General features: G+C 34.6%; 1 protein-coding gene across 7 annotated transcripts in view; it reads right to left on the bottom strand.

Moving 5' to 3' along the window:
- VPS13C (vacuolar protein sorting 13 homolog C) overlaps nucleotides 1-15,259 on the bottom strand; it is a 157,441-nt gene that overhangs the window by 25,594 nt on the left and 116,588 nt on the right. For all 7 annotated transcript variants that reach the window (XR_010380837.1, XM_031452951.2, XM_064485545.1 and 4 more), the window contains 8 exons: nucleotides 14,893-15,021; nucleotides 14,479-14,612; nucleotides 12,928-13,054; nucleotides 8,876-9,111; nucleotides 2,668-2,809; nucleotides 1,460-1,600; nucleotides 578-659; nucleotides 385-454 (listed from right to left, as the gene is read on the bottom strand). Coding sequence is in view for 6 of the 7 variants with exons in the window: in XM_031452951.2 (XP_031308811.2) it covers nucleotides 385-454; nucleotides 578-659; nucleotides 1,460-1,600; nucleotides 2,668-2,809; nucleotides 8,876-9,111; nucleotides 12,928-13,054; nucleotides 14,479-14,612; nucleotides 14,893-15,021 (1,061 nt within the window). In the remaining variant the exon portion in view is untranslated. The remainder of the gene's footprint in view (nucleotides 1-384; nucleotides 455-577; nucleotides 660-1,459; nucleotides 1,601-2,667; nucleotides 2,810-8,875; nucleotides 9,112-12,927; nucleotides 13,055-14,478; nucleotides 14,613-14,892; nucleotides 15,022-15,259) is intronic.

Below are 15,259 nucleotides of genomic sequence, written 5' to 3'. Positions count from 1 at the left end.
CAAATTCCACACTTATCATGTTACAGAAGAGACAAAAACAACTAGATGATGTAGCATGTTTTATCTAATTTTTGAAGTCCGCAGCAATTGATTTAAAGAACACACCTCGCAAACACACTGATCATTCACATTTCAATGACTGTTTTACATTTAACAGGAACTACAAAAGAGAGAAAGTGGTGAAATGAATTTTACACTGAAAAATCTGCAGAAGCTATTATTAAAATAAGTTTCAACATAGAAAATCACTTGACCAAAAGTGGATTGAAATGTTCAGGTGGAAAATAATTTTTATACAAAAGCCACTTATAAAAGAGTAAAATTATGTTCAAAGTAGACTCTTATTTTAAATTCCTTTTGATAAACAGGGGACTCTTTACTTACTTGAACTGTAAGACTTTGCTGTACTCATTAAATCTTGTGATGACACTGACATCAATGAAAGGTTTGGGCTCTAAAAGGAAGGGAAAAAAAAAACAAGAAAAAGGCAATCAAGCTTTCCAGTAGGTCAAAATAATGTCTGCTTAACTCTTATACATAGAGTATATCTCAACACAATTTTTTCTTTTTTTTTTACCTGAATCCAAAGCAATAGATTTTGGAGGGGCCACAGGGTGAAAGACAACAGGGAACACTGTACCCGGTAACTGACTATCAACCTGAAAAAAAAAGAAAAAAAAGAAAAAAGAAAAAACTAACTCAGCAGGACTTAAAATAATTTAAACTTTGGCTTCAGAGAAAATATCATAGAAGATGCTACTAATTTCATCGTAATTATGTATCTGCATGTATACGTGCTGCTATTAGAAGTTTCACTTTAAATCTAAATTTCTTATATATCTCACCAAGGGCAAGCTTTTATATAAAGGAATATATAAATATCTTCATGGCTGCATTAAAACTGTGCAGCATGAACATCATTAATGGAAATTTTTGTACCTATGGATCACGTGAGATTTCAACTCTCTGTAATTTAAATAAAATGCAAATGGAGCCTGGATATGAAATTAGAGGTTATGTACTAAGAAAAAAAAGACTAAAAATGTCGTAAAAAGTGCTAATCGGTAGTTAAAAGGAAGAGAGGGAGGAAGGCAGGAAGGGAGCAGGCAAACAAGCAGCCAAAACAACCTGCAACAAAGCCCTGCTCGTTCCCACACAGAAAGACAAAGGGAAATCCTATTTAAGGATTCCATGACATTCAAAGGAATATATAAAATAATAGTCACAGCATAAGAAAACACTCTGGCAGGCTAACTGGTCAAGTTAAAGTCTCAATAGGCACGGGGTCTTTAGACGTGGATGGTAAGTATGCTGAATCCATAGGCTACGTGGGAGGAGAAGAAACATACAAACAAAAGGATACCAATTATGATGTATGATAAAAACTTGTTAAAAAAAATTCATACCCAAGATTCCCAAAGTGATCAGATCTATCTATCGAATAGGACGACAGTGTTACCTGAAGCCAATACAGCCTGGCCCTTAAACTTCTTTGGTGAGGAGACTGCTTAAATTCCACCTGAATTCCTGATAAGAAATCTCTTTTTATAGGGCACCGAAAAGGGAGGCGCATTTCCATTGGGTCTTTGCCAAAATTCACCTGAGGAAAAAGCATATGTGTCCGTGATGAACTGGTTATGGCAATGGAGCCCATTTAAAATATCCATTAACTCACAAACTGAGAGGAAGAATGTCTTAATCTCTGGGTCTCACCAGAAGATCTACCTTAAAATGATCTACAGTTGAGATATCTGAAGCAGAATCATCACTTTTCTACCAAAGTTATGAGGAAAACAAGAAAACAACTGAAGAACATTTCAATTACATAAAATATTCTTAAAGAAGGTAAGTCATGCTTTATATTTTTTAAGAAACCTCAGTAATAATGGGTAATTCTAGATAATCCTCAAACTTTGTTTTAACAAGCTAAACAATGAATAGTTAATAGCTTATTTATGTCTGACACTAATTGTATAGTGTTTTCCTTTTTTTTTTTTCATTTGCACACAACCAACATTTATAAGGATGAGGGTGGCGGTAGGGAGCATATCTGGTGACAATGCAAACTCAACCATCAGAGAAAGCAAAGACGAGAAACCCAAACTGTACGACTGAACCTGCGGTCAAGCTTCTGCGGTTTTCTTGGAGGAAAAATGACTCTCAGTTTCAGCAGTGTAGGAACCTGTGTAGAGTGCCCCTCTATTTGTGGACACTTACTCAGGTCCAACAATCATTCACATTTAATGAATTTAATCGAGCAGGTTTTCTTTAGAGTTTTCATCACTGAGATAAACAGTACTGCACAGCCCTCATTTAGCAATATATTTTGGTATCATTCAAAATATAAGAGGAAAAGTTTCAATAAGCAATCTTAATTTCTCCATAATCTTCCTAAAAACAAATTCCATGAAACTATCTGCTTTGTAAATAGAGGAACTTCTAAAAACACAGATGAGAAACATATTTAATTAATGTTTCATAATATATGATTTAACAACAATATACCTTAATTAAAAATGTACTAATCAACTTTATTAGTCACGCCAATTCTACTAATAAATTAGTTTCTACATATACATTTTTACTTGGATAGTAAAATTTTACTCACTACCACTACCAACAACAAAATACACATATAAGAAACAAAACAAAAGAATTTTGGTATACCTCAAAATTATCATCTAGTTTAATCCAGCCATGGTCTCTTGATTCTTGGTATTTCTGATAGGACTTTTCCAATAAAATTATCTGCTTTTGACTAAAAGGCTTCCATTTCTGTTTTGGTTTCATCTCCCAAACAACACCAGAACTAAAAATAATTCACAATGGAAATAATTAAATTAAACACATATTTTGGTTGTGGAATTGTCATTAAACTCCAAATTATCGCCACTGTCAACCTCCTATGAAAATCACATGTATATGAGATTTTTTTAAACACCAAAATATATCTGTGTTATAAAAGTGCATATGGAAAAGAGGCAGGAGAAAGTGGTTTTCTATCACAGGATGACATCAATAAACTAAGGGACTACTAGCAAAATTTTTTCATAAGGGGCCATATATAGCAAATATTTTAGGCTTTGTGGGTTGAGACAAGATGAAAGCTATTATGTAGCCACTCAAATAACAATAGAGAAAAAACACTTGCACCAATTTCCTATCAAAATGTAAAAATAACAATTGGGTACAATTTTTAGAAACATGAAGTCTATTAATGAGAAAAATTCCTTTCCTTCTGTCCTTCCTTCCTTCCTTCTTCTCCTCTCTCTTTCTTTCTTTCCTTCAGCGGTATAACTGACATATAACATTATTTAGTTTCAGATGTGTAACATAATGGTTTGATATTTGCATACATTGTAAAATGATCACAATAATAGTTAACATTCGTCGCCATACATAGTCACACAAAAAATGTTTTTGACAGTTCTTCTGTGGGGTGACAACTTTTCACCAAATTAGGGCTCAAAGTCAGTGTTCCTCATTATTAAAATTGATTGCAATGTTCATTTGTTAATGCTGATCTGTAATAAACACCTTTAAAAACATCCTTTTACACAGATAGCTACTGTCAAACACTATCAATCAGAGAATACTAGTTTAATTAAGTATACGTATCACCTGTAATGTATTTGTAAAATTCTATTCTATATGAGAAAATTCTAAATCTAATTCTAAATTGTTTCCTACTCTATTAGATTCTTCTCTTGATAGTTGCCTTTTATCATCTGAATGCATTACAAATCAATCACTTCCAATTGAAGGTTAAACAGAAGCTCTTCCGTTAACAGTTAAATGAATCTTAAAATGTGGAACTTTTCTTTGTATTTGCATTGTTGGTTGTCATCAAAATGACTTTGCTGTGTTGCCTTCTGCTTTTAGGCTGAATTCAATATCAATGCTGCAGCAAAAGCTAATTTCCAAAGCCATTCAGTCTTCAATAATAGTGGCTGAGGGTGATTCCTGTCATTTAGGAAAAATTTAACCTTGGCCTGGAACTCAAAAGAGTACAACGTATATCACTGTTACACAGTCAAATTGCTCTGTGTTAAGTCAAGACATTCAGCTTCCATTCCTGACAAAAATTCACTGAACTAATGATGGTTAAATCCGTTAAGAGTGAATGAAGTTCCTTACTGAACACCACTGGTTTGATAACACATAACTGATGCAAATTTTCCACACAGTACCTGCTGACAAACAACATAATGAAACTATAGGCTTTCAACACTACATTCTGTGAATTTGTCCAACTATGCCTTTTTCTGCTTCAGGCGTATTTTTCCCATCATTAGTTGTAACATATCTTAGAAGATTCTGTTTCATGTACTGAATAATTACCTCTTCAACGTGTTTGAAAACAGTCTCACTTGTAGTTGTTCTATGCCGACGATTCACAGAGGCTAATTCTTCATTCACTTTCAAACGCAGCACTGGTTTCTCAAATATACAACTGAGTGGAGATGGTAACATCTGTTCACTCATCAAGAGCCAAGGAAAACCACCCAAAACTATTTGCCTTCTTTTTAAATTAACTATTGATGTTGCTCTGAATGTTCTCAATTCTTCAAGCAACTGTTCTCACCAAAAGGCTAATGGTCCTAAGTTTATTTTCTCTGGACACATTTCTTTAGCTGCTACAATTAGACATGATTCAATGAACTCACCATAGGTAAAAGGCTTTCTTTGCGTGGCTAACAAATGAGTCACTCAGAAACTAACTTAGGTTGCAGCTCCATTTTTGGCTTTTTATCTTGTGAAGAAATTCTGCTGCAATTAGACATTTTGTCTTAAATTTTCTAATTTTTCTGGCCATTGCTTTCCTGTGAGCTGGATATATTCTGGTAAGTGCTTAGGTTGGAAATGTCAATCTACTGTATTCTTTTACTACAGCATAGGGTCATGACATCATTCAAAGTCCACTTTTCTTGTTTTGACATGATGAGTATGCATCAGTAATAAAAAATAGATAAAAGTTGCAGTATAGCTATGGGTGTGGCAACCACTCGAGTTACAACTATGTCACTGTCGCTTGCTGTGCACTGAGCAGCACTTCAAAAGCAGCCACAAACATGCAAAAGAATAAGCAAGGCTGTTTTCTAACAAAATTTTGCTTATGGTCAATAAACTTTGAATTTCATATACTTTTTCATGTGTTACAAAATACTATTTTTCTTTTAAATTTTTCAAACACTTAAAAATGTAAAAAAAAAAAAAAAAGATACCCTTAAATCAAGGGCTATAGAAAACAGGCAGCAGACTAGATTTGGCTCTGAGGCCAGACTTTGCTGATCCCTGACTAGGGAATGTTTGCATAATGATAAAATGTAACTCCGTAATGTTTTAATTTACATAGCTTGTTGATATTAGTCAACGATAGTGTTAACAATGTCCTCACTACATAACATGTTTAAGGGACAACAGTGTATGAAGGTAATGAATAAAATATCTACTATAAATTATAAAAATTCAATAGCAATTCATGATAAAAACTTCAGCAAACTAGGAAGAGAGGGGAACTTCTTCAACCTGATAAAAAGAACACCTACAAAAAGCCTACAGTTATTACCAGACTCAGTGGCGAGAAACTAAATATTTTTCTCACTAAGATCATGAATAAAACAAATACATATGTTCATGTATAACTGAAAAATTGTGCTGAACACTGGAATTTGACATAACATTGTAAAATGACTATAAATCAATAAAAAATGTTTAAAAAAATGAATAAAACAAAAAGGTCCACTCTCACCACTCCTATTCAACACTGTACAGGAAATTCTAGATAATGTAATAAGACAAGAGAATAAAATAAAAGGTACACAGATTGAGAAGATACAACGAATGGATGTTTTTGCTCTCAGATGACATGTTTGTCTATGTAGGAAATCCCAAAGAATCAACCAAAAAACTGCAACTAATAAGTTTCAAGACACAAGGTTAATATAAAAAAGTCAATTACTTTCTTATATACCAACAACAGACAATTAGAATTTGAAATTAAAAACACAATAACATTTACATTAGTACCAAAGAAATGAAGTACTTAGATACCTGAGGAAAACTGTAAGTTTGATAAAAGAGACCAAAAATCTAATAAATTAATTAAAATATCCATGTATGTGGATGTGACTCAATATTGTCAAGATATCAGTTCTTCCCAAGTCAATCTATAGATTCAATGCAATCCCAATCAAAATCCCAGCTAATTATTTTGCAGATGTTGACAAACTGATTCTAAAATTTGTACGGAAAAGCAAAAGACTCAAGATAGCCAACACAATATGGAAGAAGAAAAAGCTGAAGGACTGACACTACCTGGACTGACAATACATAATTTCAAGATTACTATAAAACTAGAGAATCAAGACAGTGTGGCATTAATGAAAGAAAAGACAAACAGATCAAGAGAACAGAACTGAGAGCCCAGAAATTGACACAAACAAATACAGTCAACTGATTTTTGAAAAGGAGCAAAAGCAATTCAATGGAGACAGATCAGCCTTTTCACCAAATGGTGACAAGAACACCTGGACATTCATACGTGAAAAAATGAATCTAGACAAAGAACTTACATATTTCACAAAAAAAAAACCCTCAGAATGGATTGCCTAAAGATCCAACACAGAACTACAAAATTACTGGGAGATTACTTAGGAGAAAATCTAAGAGACTTTGGGTTTGGCAATGACTTTTAAGATATAACACCAGAACACAATCCATGAAAGAAAACACTGATGTGGGACTTCACTGAAATAGAAAATTTCTGCTGTGAAAGACACTGTTAAAAGAATAAAAAGACAAGGCACAGGCTGGAGAAAACATCTGCAAAACATACATCGGATAAAAGACTGATACCCCAAACATACAAAGAACTCTTAAAACTCAACAATAAGAAAACAAAAAATCTGAAATTGGGCCAAAGATCTGTACCTCACTAAAGAAGATATTCAAATGACAAGTAAGCATATGAAAAGAGGCTCAACATCATACGTAACTAGGTAACTGCAATTAAAACTAGGTATCACTACACGCCCATTGTAATAGCCAAACTCCAGACACAGACAGCACCAAGTGCTGACAAGGATGTGGAGCAAAAGGAACTCTCACACATTCCTGGCAGGATTACCAGTTTCTCACAAAACTAATCTTACTCTACCGTATGATCCAGTAATCATGTTTGCTGATATTTACCCAAATGTGGTGAAAACTTACGTCTACACCAAAAACCTGCACATGACTGTTTATAGCAGCTTTATTCATAACTACTCGAACTTGGAAACAACTAAGATGTCCTTTAACAGGTGACTGGATAAATAAATTGTGGTACATCTACACATGCAATTATTATTCAGTGATTAAAAAAAAATCAGTTATCAAGCCACAAAAAGACACCAGTAACCTTAAAAGGACACTACTAAGTGAAAGAAGCCAATTAGAAAAGGCTCTATGTACAATTCCAATGTTACGGTATTTTGGAAAAAGCAAAACTTTGGAGATGGCAAAAAGATGGGTGGTTTTCAGGTGTTCAAGGGGAGGGAGGGAGCGAGGGATGAGTAAGTGGAGCATGGGTGATTTTTAGAGAAGTGCAACTGAACTATAGGATCCTGCAATGGCGGACACATGTTATACATTTGTCAGAATCCACAGAATTTACAGCACAAAGAGCAAACACAAACATCATCACCACAGTACACTGTAGAAAATAATGTATCAACATTAGCTCATCGATAGTAACAAATGTACCACGTTATTTCAAGACGTTAAAAACGGGAAACTGGGACGATTTATTTTCCTCAGTACACATCCTTACTAAATGCGTACTGAATCTGCAGTGTGTCAGCAAAAGGCAATCAAGTTCTTTTAGATGAAAATGTCCTTATAAATAAAGGTCAATCTAACAAAATATAATACCATATACAACACTAAAATAAGTTACATCAAAGAACAAGAGAGTGAAGAAAGTTGGATTTATATGGCTTATAAGAGATTTTCATATTTAGTTAAAAATATCCTACAATAATGAAATGTACAGCTGAGAGAATATATTACTCATAAATACACAAATATATTAATTTATATTAATGGTATGTTTAATACCATTTACTGAACCCTTAATCTGTCAGGTGCTGTGCAAAGAACATCACATACATGATCTCTCTATTTACTTAAGTTTATACCTCACTAAACACATGATTATTGACAGATCCTATGCTGGTTATAGCTGGTAGTAGCCATTCTCCCCTACGGCCTCCAAAAAAGAATGAGTCTTTTATCAAAGGTAGTGTGACCGAGAAAACCAAAAGAAATCAATTCAAATGTTTTTCTTAGGTAGGTATAAGCAGAACCAGAGAAAATAACTGGTCCCATCACTATTAAAAATTTCTAAACAACACACCCATTAAAGACTATGTACCCATGACAAATGCTGCCTCCACTATGAACACTTTCTTCAATTTATGTGGCCCATCACTGTTGGCTCCCCCGACCCACACCAGTTTCTGTAGCCTCTACAGCGCAAAACAAGTTAGTTGCTTCTACTTCTGTATTTCCACTGCATGTGTATCTACTTCTTTGCAACATTCCTCGGCATTTCTATAATTCATTTTTAAACATACATATAAACAACAAAGAAAGAAACACATGTCCTTCTTCCCCACCAACTGATGAGTACTGCAAGGGCAAAGGCATTACCTCAGCATCTTTCTAAGGGACTTTCCAACTAGCAATGAAAACAGGTGTTCGGTAAGTTTTGTTGAAAGAATGTGAAGTACATCAAATTGAGAACAGGTATCTGTTTACTCTCATTAAACCTGATATAACGAACTCAGTGCCTTTCCAAGAGCTCTGATGCTTCATCTTCCTTCTTCCGTACCTGGTTATCCCGACATATGAGACTTCCTGCTTGTCCTCGTTGTTTACCAGTGAAAGCCCAAGGCTATGCAGAGACAGCGTTACTTCATGACGGGCTTGCTCCGCTTCCTCCGCCTGCAGTGCTCTGGAGACCAAGGCCACGTCATCAGTGAAAAGCAGAACTCTCTGGCGCCCATCTAGAAATGATACCCAGTGTATCTGGATGTTGGCATCATATGGAAACTGCCCACATTCATCCTAGGGAAAAGAGAGACAATGTTAACACCACAAACAGTAAGTTTTTATTAGGTCAAGCTGAACTACGGTAACTGAGAAAGCATGGCTACAGAAAACTATCAAAATGACAACCAAGTTATAATCTGTTTTGAAATATACTCTCCATTTTTTTTTCAAACAACAAAGATTAACAGATTTAATAATTTTTAAACTGTAGTTTGAGTTACCCGGTTAGTGCTCAGAGGGCACTGAGCAGGAACAAGAGTATCCTTCGAAGGCACCAGAGTCATCAGATGCTTACTTGCTTCCCAGATGGACAACAGAATGGTTTAGAAGTTTATTGGAAAAGTAACCTCAGGTAAAACTAACCTACTTTATTTTTATGTTTTAATAATTTACAACATTGCAAATACCTATATAAATCACACTGTTGAATAGTCAAACCTGTGATGATCAATTTTTACTAAGTTTCAGTAAGAAGAGCCTTCTTGGCTGACAGTCTCAAATAGCACTTAAAAATATGAGGCTTGATTTGGTGAGAGTTTTCAGAGATTTAAATAATGACTCTTCTTCATTCTGGATTTAACATAAATATAACAACAGTTCAACAGGCAGTACAACTATTATGTGCCTTTCATCTCATGCTTTCTTGGAAAACAAAAACAAAAACAAAAAACAAATTAATAAACGATGTGACCAAGGGCACAGGACTAGTTGATTTCTGTTGTTTAAAATTTACCTATTGCTTTTAGCACATGTCAGAGTAGATTGCCCAATTTTTTTTTACCCTAATGTGATCAAATTTTGGAACTGTTTCGGAGGCACCTATTAAGAAAATGCATTCTCTTTGTAAACTACAAAATTTGATACATATCTTGGTTCAATCTTACTTATTATTCAAATACTCTCTAATCCTATTTGTTTTTCATCTATTTGATCTGTTAAAAATTAAATGAGGTATCTTAAAATATCCTAACGCAATCCATGTTTCAGTTGACTTCCAGCATCTTAAGTTTTACATTTTGATGCAGTATTATTCATTCCATGAAGGTTTATGGCTATCGTGTCTTCTCTGTCACATTATCATATTCTATTTAATGATTTTTGTCTTGAGTTACAGCTGTTCAGAAATTTAAATCAACATTTCTTTCATTTGCCTGTTAAATCTTTACTATCTCCTCATGCTTTTAACTTTCTGTGTTAATTCAGTTAAAACAGATCTCCTGTAAGTAGCAGATGGTTAGAAACTATTTTTTAGCTTCATCTGAATGTGGTCTTTTTGTAAAACCATCCATTTTTTAATTGAATTATACTTAATTTACAATGTTTGTTAGTTTCCAGTGTACAGCAAAGTGGTTCAGTTTACATATATCATGTATACAAAAATATATATGGTATAAATATATATTTATAAACATATATAGTATATAATATATAATATATGTAATATGTATATTCTTTTTCAGATTCTTTTCCATTATTGGTTACTATAAGATACTGAATATAGTTCCCTGTGCTGTATAGTAGGTCACTGTTGTTTACCTATTTTATATACAGTAGTGTGCGTGTTAATCCCAAACTCCTAACTTATCACTTATATGTGGAATCTAAAAAAATAATACAAATGAACTTATTTACAAAACAGAATTAGACTCAAAGACACAAAAAACAAACTTACAGCTACCAAAGGGGAAACTGGGGTGGGAAGGAGGGATAAATTAAGAGTTTGAATGTGGTCTTTCAATAGGAAAATTTAAACCATTTCATTTACTGACATAATTGATGAGAAGCATGGTTTGGTGGGAAAAGTTCACGGATTGCGAAGTCAGACAGACCTGGTTTCAAATTCTAACCAGTGGTTCTAAGTTCCAATCATAAGACTTAGTGATAATATATGACAAGCATTAACACATGATATATACTCAATGAAAGTCATTTGCCACTTACTACAGACTTCTTTAGGTTTCCTTCTTTTATTATAAAGGGCAAATTTTTCTTTATTTTCATTTTCTCAATTGTTTTAGAATTCTTTTATCATTGATTTTAGTTCTACTAGGTGGTATCTTTAAAAAAAAAAAAAAAACCATAATCTTTGATCTACACTTCCTTAATTAAAATTCAGGATTAAATGGTGCCAATATAGTATATTCAGAACATATTGTTTCCCTGCTCCCCTTTCACTTTATTTTGTTGTCTTTGTCTTTTATTTCACCATGCTTTTTTCTATTTCATAGTTGTCATATCTTTAAAACTTAGCTGAGGATCCCAGGCATACATTCTGAAAATTTTCTCTGGTCCTCCTGCAGTAAAAAAGTTTTCAGAAGCATAATCATCCTCTGAATGTTTAGGGAAATGCTACACTTTTCTGTGGAAGTATTTTTTTCATAAAACCCATGGTTTTCTTCCTCTTTATTCACACGTACTGAGAAAAGTGTTTTCCAATACTATATGCATTTTCTTTGAACGCCCTTCTCATGTCCACCTGGGCCCGAGCAGAACTCCCTGTTCAGATCAAGCCAGTGGACAAGAAATGGACAACTGGTTGGCTTCTAGCTCGGTTTCATCATCTGGCAGGTTACCGGCTGACTGAGGAGTGATTATCTACTCTTCTTACTGCCTGGTATCTCTTAACACCAATCAGAAGATAAACTTTTAAAGCCACAATCCCGTGCATACACTAGTATCAGGTTCTTTCTGACTCTGCCTCATTATGCAGACTTTGACCGTCTCCTGCAGGATGCCATTCCCACCTCTCCCCACTCTCCCTCCAGGGCCTGGACGCTACCATCTGGGAGCTGTGGTTGCTGGGGAGCATTACATGTGAGCGGAAGGAAAGTACCGCCAGCACAGACAGACCCCTGGTAGAGCCACTGTGTCTCTGAGCCAGAGGGCTAAGAGTATCGGGGAATTTCAGCTTCTCTCTAACACTTATAAACCCTGAGAGCTTTTCTGCTGTAAAAAGTAAAGCACAAGCAGGCAACAGAGCTCCATCAAACTGCCATGTGAAAATCACTCCAAGAATCCTGTAACTATCAGTCTGATTTTTCAAAAGTGGGTAAGTCTGTCTCTTTTATGGGTATTTCAGAGGGAAACAGGAGAGGATAGTTCAGTCACTGTTGGCCAATTACCATTTGAAAGGAGTCAAGAAAGCTCTTTTTAACAACTGGCATTATCAGACAATGGAATATGACACAGTATGAACTTCTCATGATAGTTTCTTGACAGGATATATTCCTACAGAAACCAGATGACCTATCACTCACGGAGGGGCAATGCCTGTATTAGAGGGAGGCTGGCAGACGGATTCTTAAGCCCTTTCCGAAGTCTAAGACTCTAAGAAATAACGTATTTAGTTAATTCAGCTATCTAAACATTGTTCCAATAAATACTTCCTTAAATTTCTTATATGGGGTAATTTGCATACTGTCAGACTCCTTTAATTAACAAAACATATGGCCTTAACAGCGAAACCATGTCTAAAAACCTCACAGCCAACAGTGGTATGTATATGAAGTTGTTTTTCACTTAGTCTTAAAATTCCTTCCTTTTAAATAAAAGGAAATAAAGAAGCACTTTACTGGTATTTACTTAGGCAAGATGAAGCAGGCCTACTGTTTAAATTGTAAATAAATTATTTTAACTGAAAATTATTTTTCTCTTAGGAGAAAATACTGGTATGGACTATCTGCAATCTAAAGCCCAAAAGTAACTTATTTTGAAATTTTACTTCCACTTTTTAGTTCAGTAAGGACGGAGATGACTGTGTGAAGCTAACGTGTCTACTCCCTTTGCTATGAGGTACCTCATAGCATAATACTCGTTCACATCAAATGATACCTTTAACAGATCATGTTCCCCAGTATTTGCTGCGTAAGTCCATGTAAGTTTTCTGGTACCAGTAGGATCTGCCCAGGCAAAGAGTCGAACCTGTCTTGGCAGCAGTACCATTTCTTCCTGCAACCCCCTGAAACACAAGCAACAGAGGGAAGATTAAAATACGCTGGCCTCAAGAATCCTGCAGGACCTGTGGTTTACTGAGGAGGGGACTGAAACAAACATCTTATAGAACTGCCTTTGCTAACAAAACACAACTCTGTTTAAAAATAAGTAACCTAAAATGTCCAATAAGCTAATGATTTTGAAGCTTGAGGGACAAGAATACTGCCCTTTCTGAAGGTATACCCTGAACTGATCCAGACAAGATCACACTAATGGAATTCATTAAGGTGAAGTGAGTGGTACATCAGAGATCACCCACAGAAAAGGCTGTGAATAATAAATTTTTTAGTAGCTGAAGAACTTCACTTGGAGCTTAAATTTAAGACTTTTGATCAAATGCAATGCATAAGAAATATGAGTCTCGGAGAGAAAAAAAATGGGTCCATACCATTGTAGCATTCCAGGCTTGCTAGAAAGGGCAAAACTGGGGGCCCCAGCTAAAACCTGCTAAATGAGATCTGCATTTTACAAGATTTCCAAGAGATCTTCATATTGATCCTTAAGTTTAACAAGTACTGGTTTCAAAAATACAAAAAACTTTCCAGATAACTACAATAAAATAAAAAGTAACTCAATTAGGTTTTAATCCCAATCTATGCTTTTAAATCTCTCAGCAGATTCAAGCCATGAGAGTTAAGAATAGGTAAATCTGCAAAGCATTATTTTTAATATATATATTTATTTATACATATAAATGTATAAAATAATGCCTTGCAGATTTATGATAATAATTCTTTGCAAACACATATCATATATTTTAAGGATTTAAAGCTATCTGTTATATCATTATTTAATGGCATCGTCCAAGCCAAATGATAGCAAGGCAAGAACAAAATCTCTATTAACCTGTACTATACATTCAACACTATTTATTTACTTTAATTTTCTTTAATCTTCTGCTCTCTTACTTAATCTTCTTCTACTACTACCCCCTCAAAAAAATCTAGATATGGATTTATAGGGAGAGGTTCACTGAGCATCACCAGCTTACAAAAGAATGATAATGCTTAAAGAGGTTCACAGTTCCTTATACACAATTCAGAAATTGAACAAGCTCCAGAAGTCCAAATATTCGTCTCTAAGTTTGGTGTCAGAAGTCATTTGGCAGCAAAACTTGACCTGAGCAGATATGAAACTATTAACAGTTTTATTTATTCCACTTGTTATGAACATGCAAAGGTTTGCTGCAGAAATATTAACATGTTTGGTTACAGACTGACTCAAAACCTGCTGGGGGTTTTAGTAATAAATAGCATGTGTTCCCTATTACCTTTCTAAAATCTGAAAACATGTGGAATATGAAACACATCTAGCTCCACGTATTTCCTAGAAGGGACTGTGGACCCGTAAAAGCAAATCTGATTTTCCAGGAGCCCCTTTTTTCCATACCTCTGTTTGTATGTGAGGACGTCCCATGGTGTGTGGTTTATTATTAGGGCAGGTGCACATCCCTCATGGTAATCAGAAAAGCTTATGACAGTTGAATGCTGAGCAATATCTACATCCACCAAGATACCCCCATTCTATCGTAGAAAAAAAAAAGTATGTTGAAGTATTGGTTTAAACTGCACACGTTACATCTGGAATTTCAATCAGTTGTATAGATTAAAAACATTTGTTTTCTTAAGTTCTTACTGAAATGCACACTGGCTCTGATCTCTTACAAATGTATGTATGGCATTATATAGTGACATACAACACCTTCAAATAATTATCAGTATGTTTTACAGCATGTTTTAATAAAATATTTTAAAGCAAACTTCAAAAATCAAAGATATTTTATTCTAAAACATGACAACTTACCAGATCTTCTAAGCTTAATAAAGTGCCATTATCCTGCTGGTTGTAAAAGAATGGCCTGGAGAATCCTTCATAGCCTACCACTCTCACACAAAGTTTGCCCGAAAATTTCTCAGGCCAAAATGGGAGGTACTGAAAATATAAAAGTTAGTATCAATCAGTCTTAATACTATGTAAATATATGTATGTAAACACATGACTGGGACATTGTGCCGTACACCAGAAATTGACACATTGTAATTGCCTGCAGTTCAATTAAAACAAAAACAAAAACAAAAACAAAAACAATACTAGGATATAAATAAGACAGTGGCTAATAAAATTTTCAATTCTAAATCTGATCAGGATTCAATTATTACTAAGTTTCTTA

The sequence above is a fragment of the Camelus dromedarius genome, chromosome 5, assembly GCF_036321535.1.
Source record: "Camelus dromedarius isolate mCamDro1 chromosome 5, mCamDro1.pat, whole genome shotgun sequence".
Taxonomy (NCBI): domain Eukaryota; kingdom Metazoa; phylum Chordata; class Mammalia; order Artiodactyla; family Camelidae; genus Camelus; species Camelus dromedarius.
The sequence above is the reverse complement of the archived record's forward strand: the minus strand, read 5'-3'. Positions and strand labels throughout refer to the sequence as shown.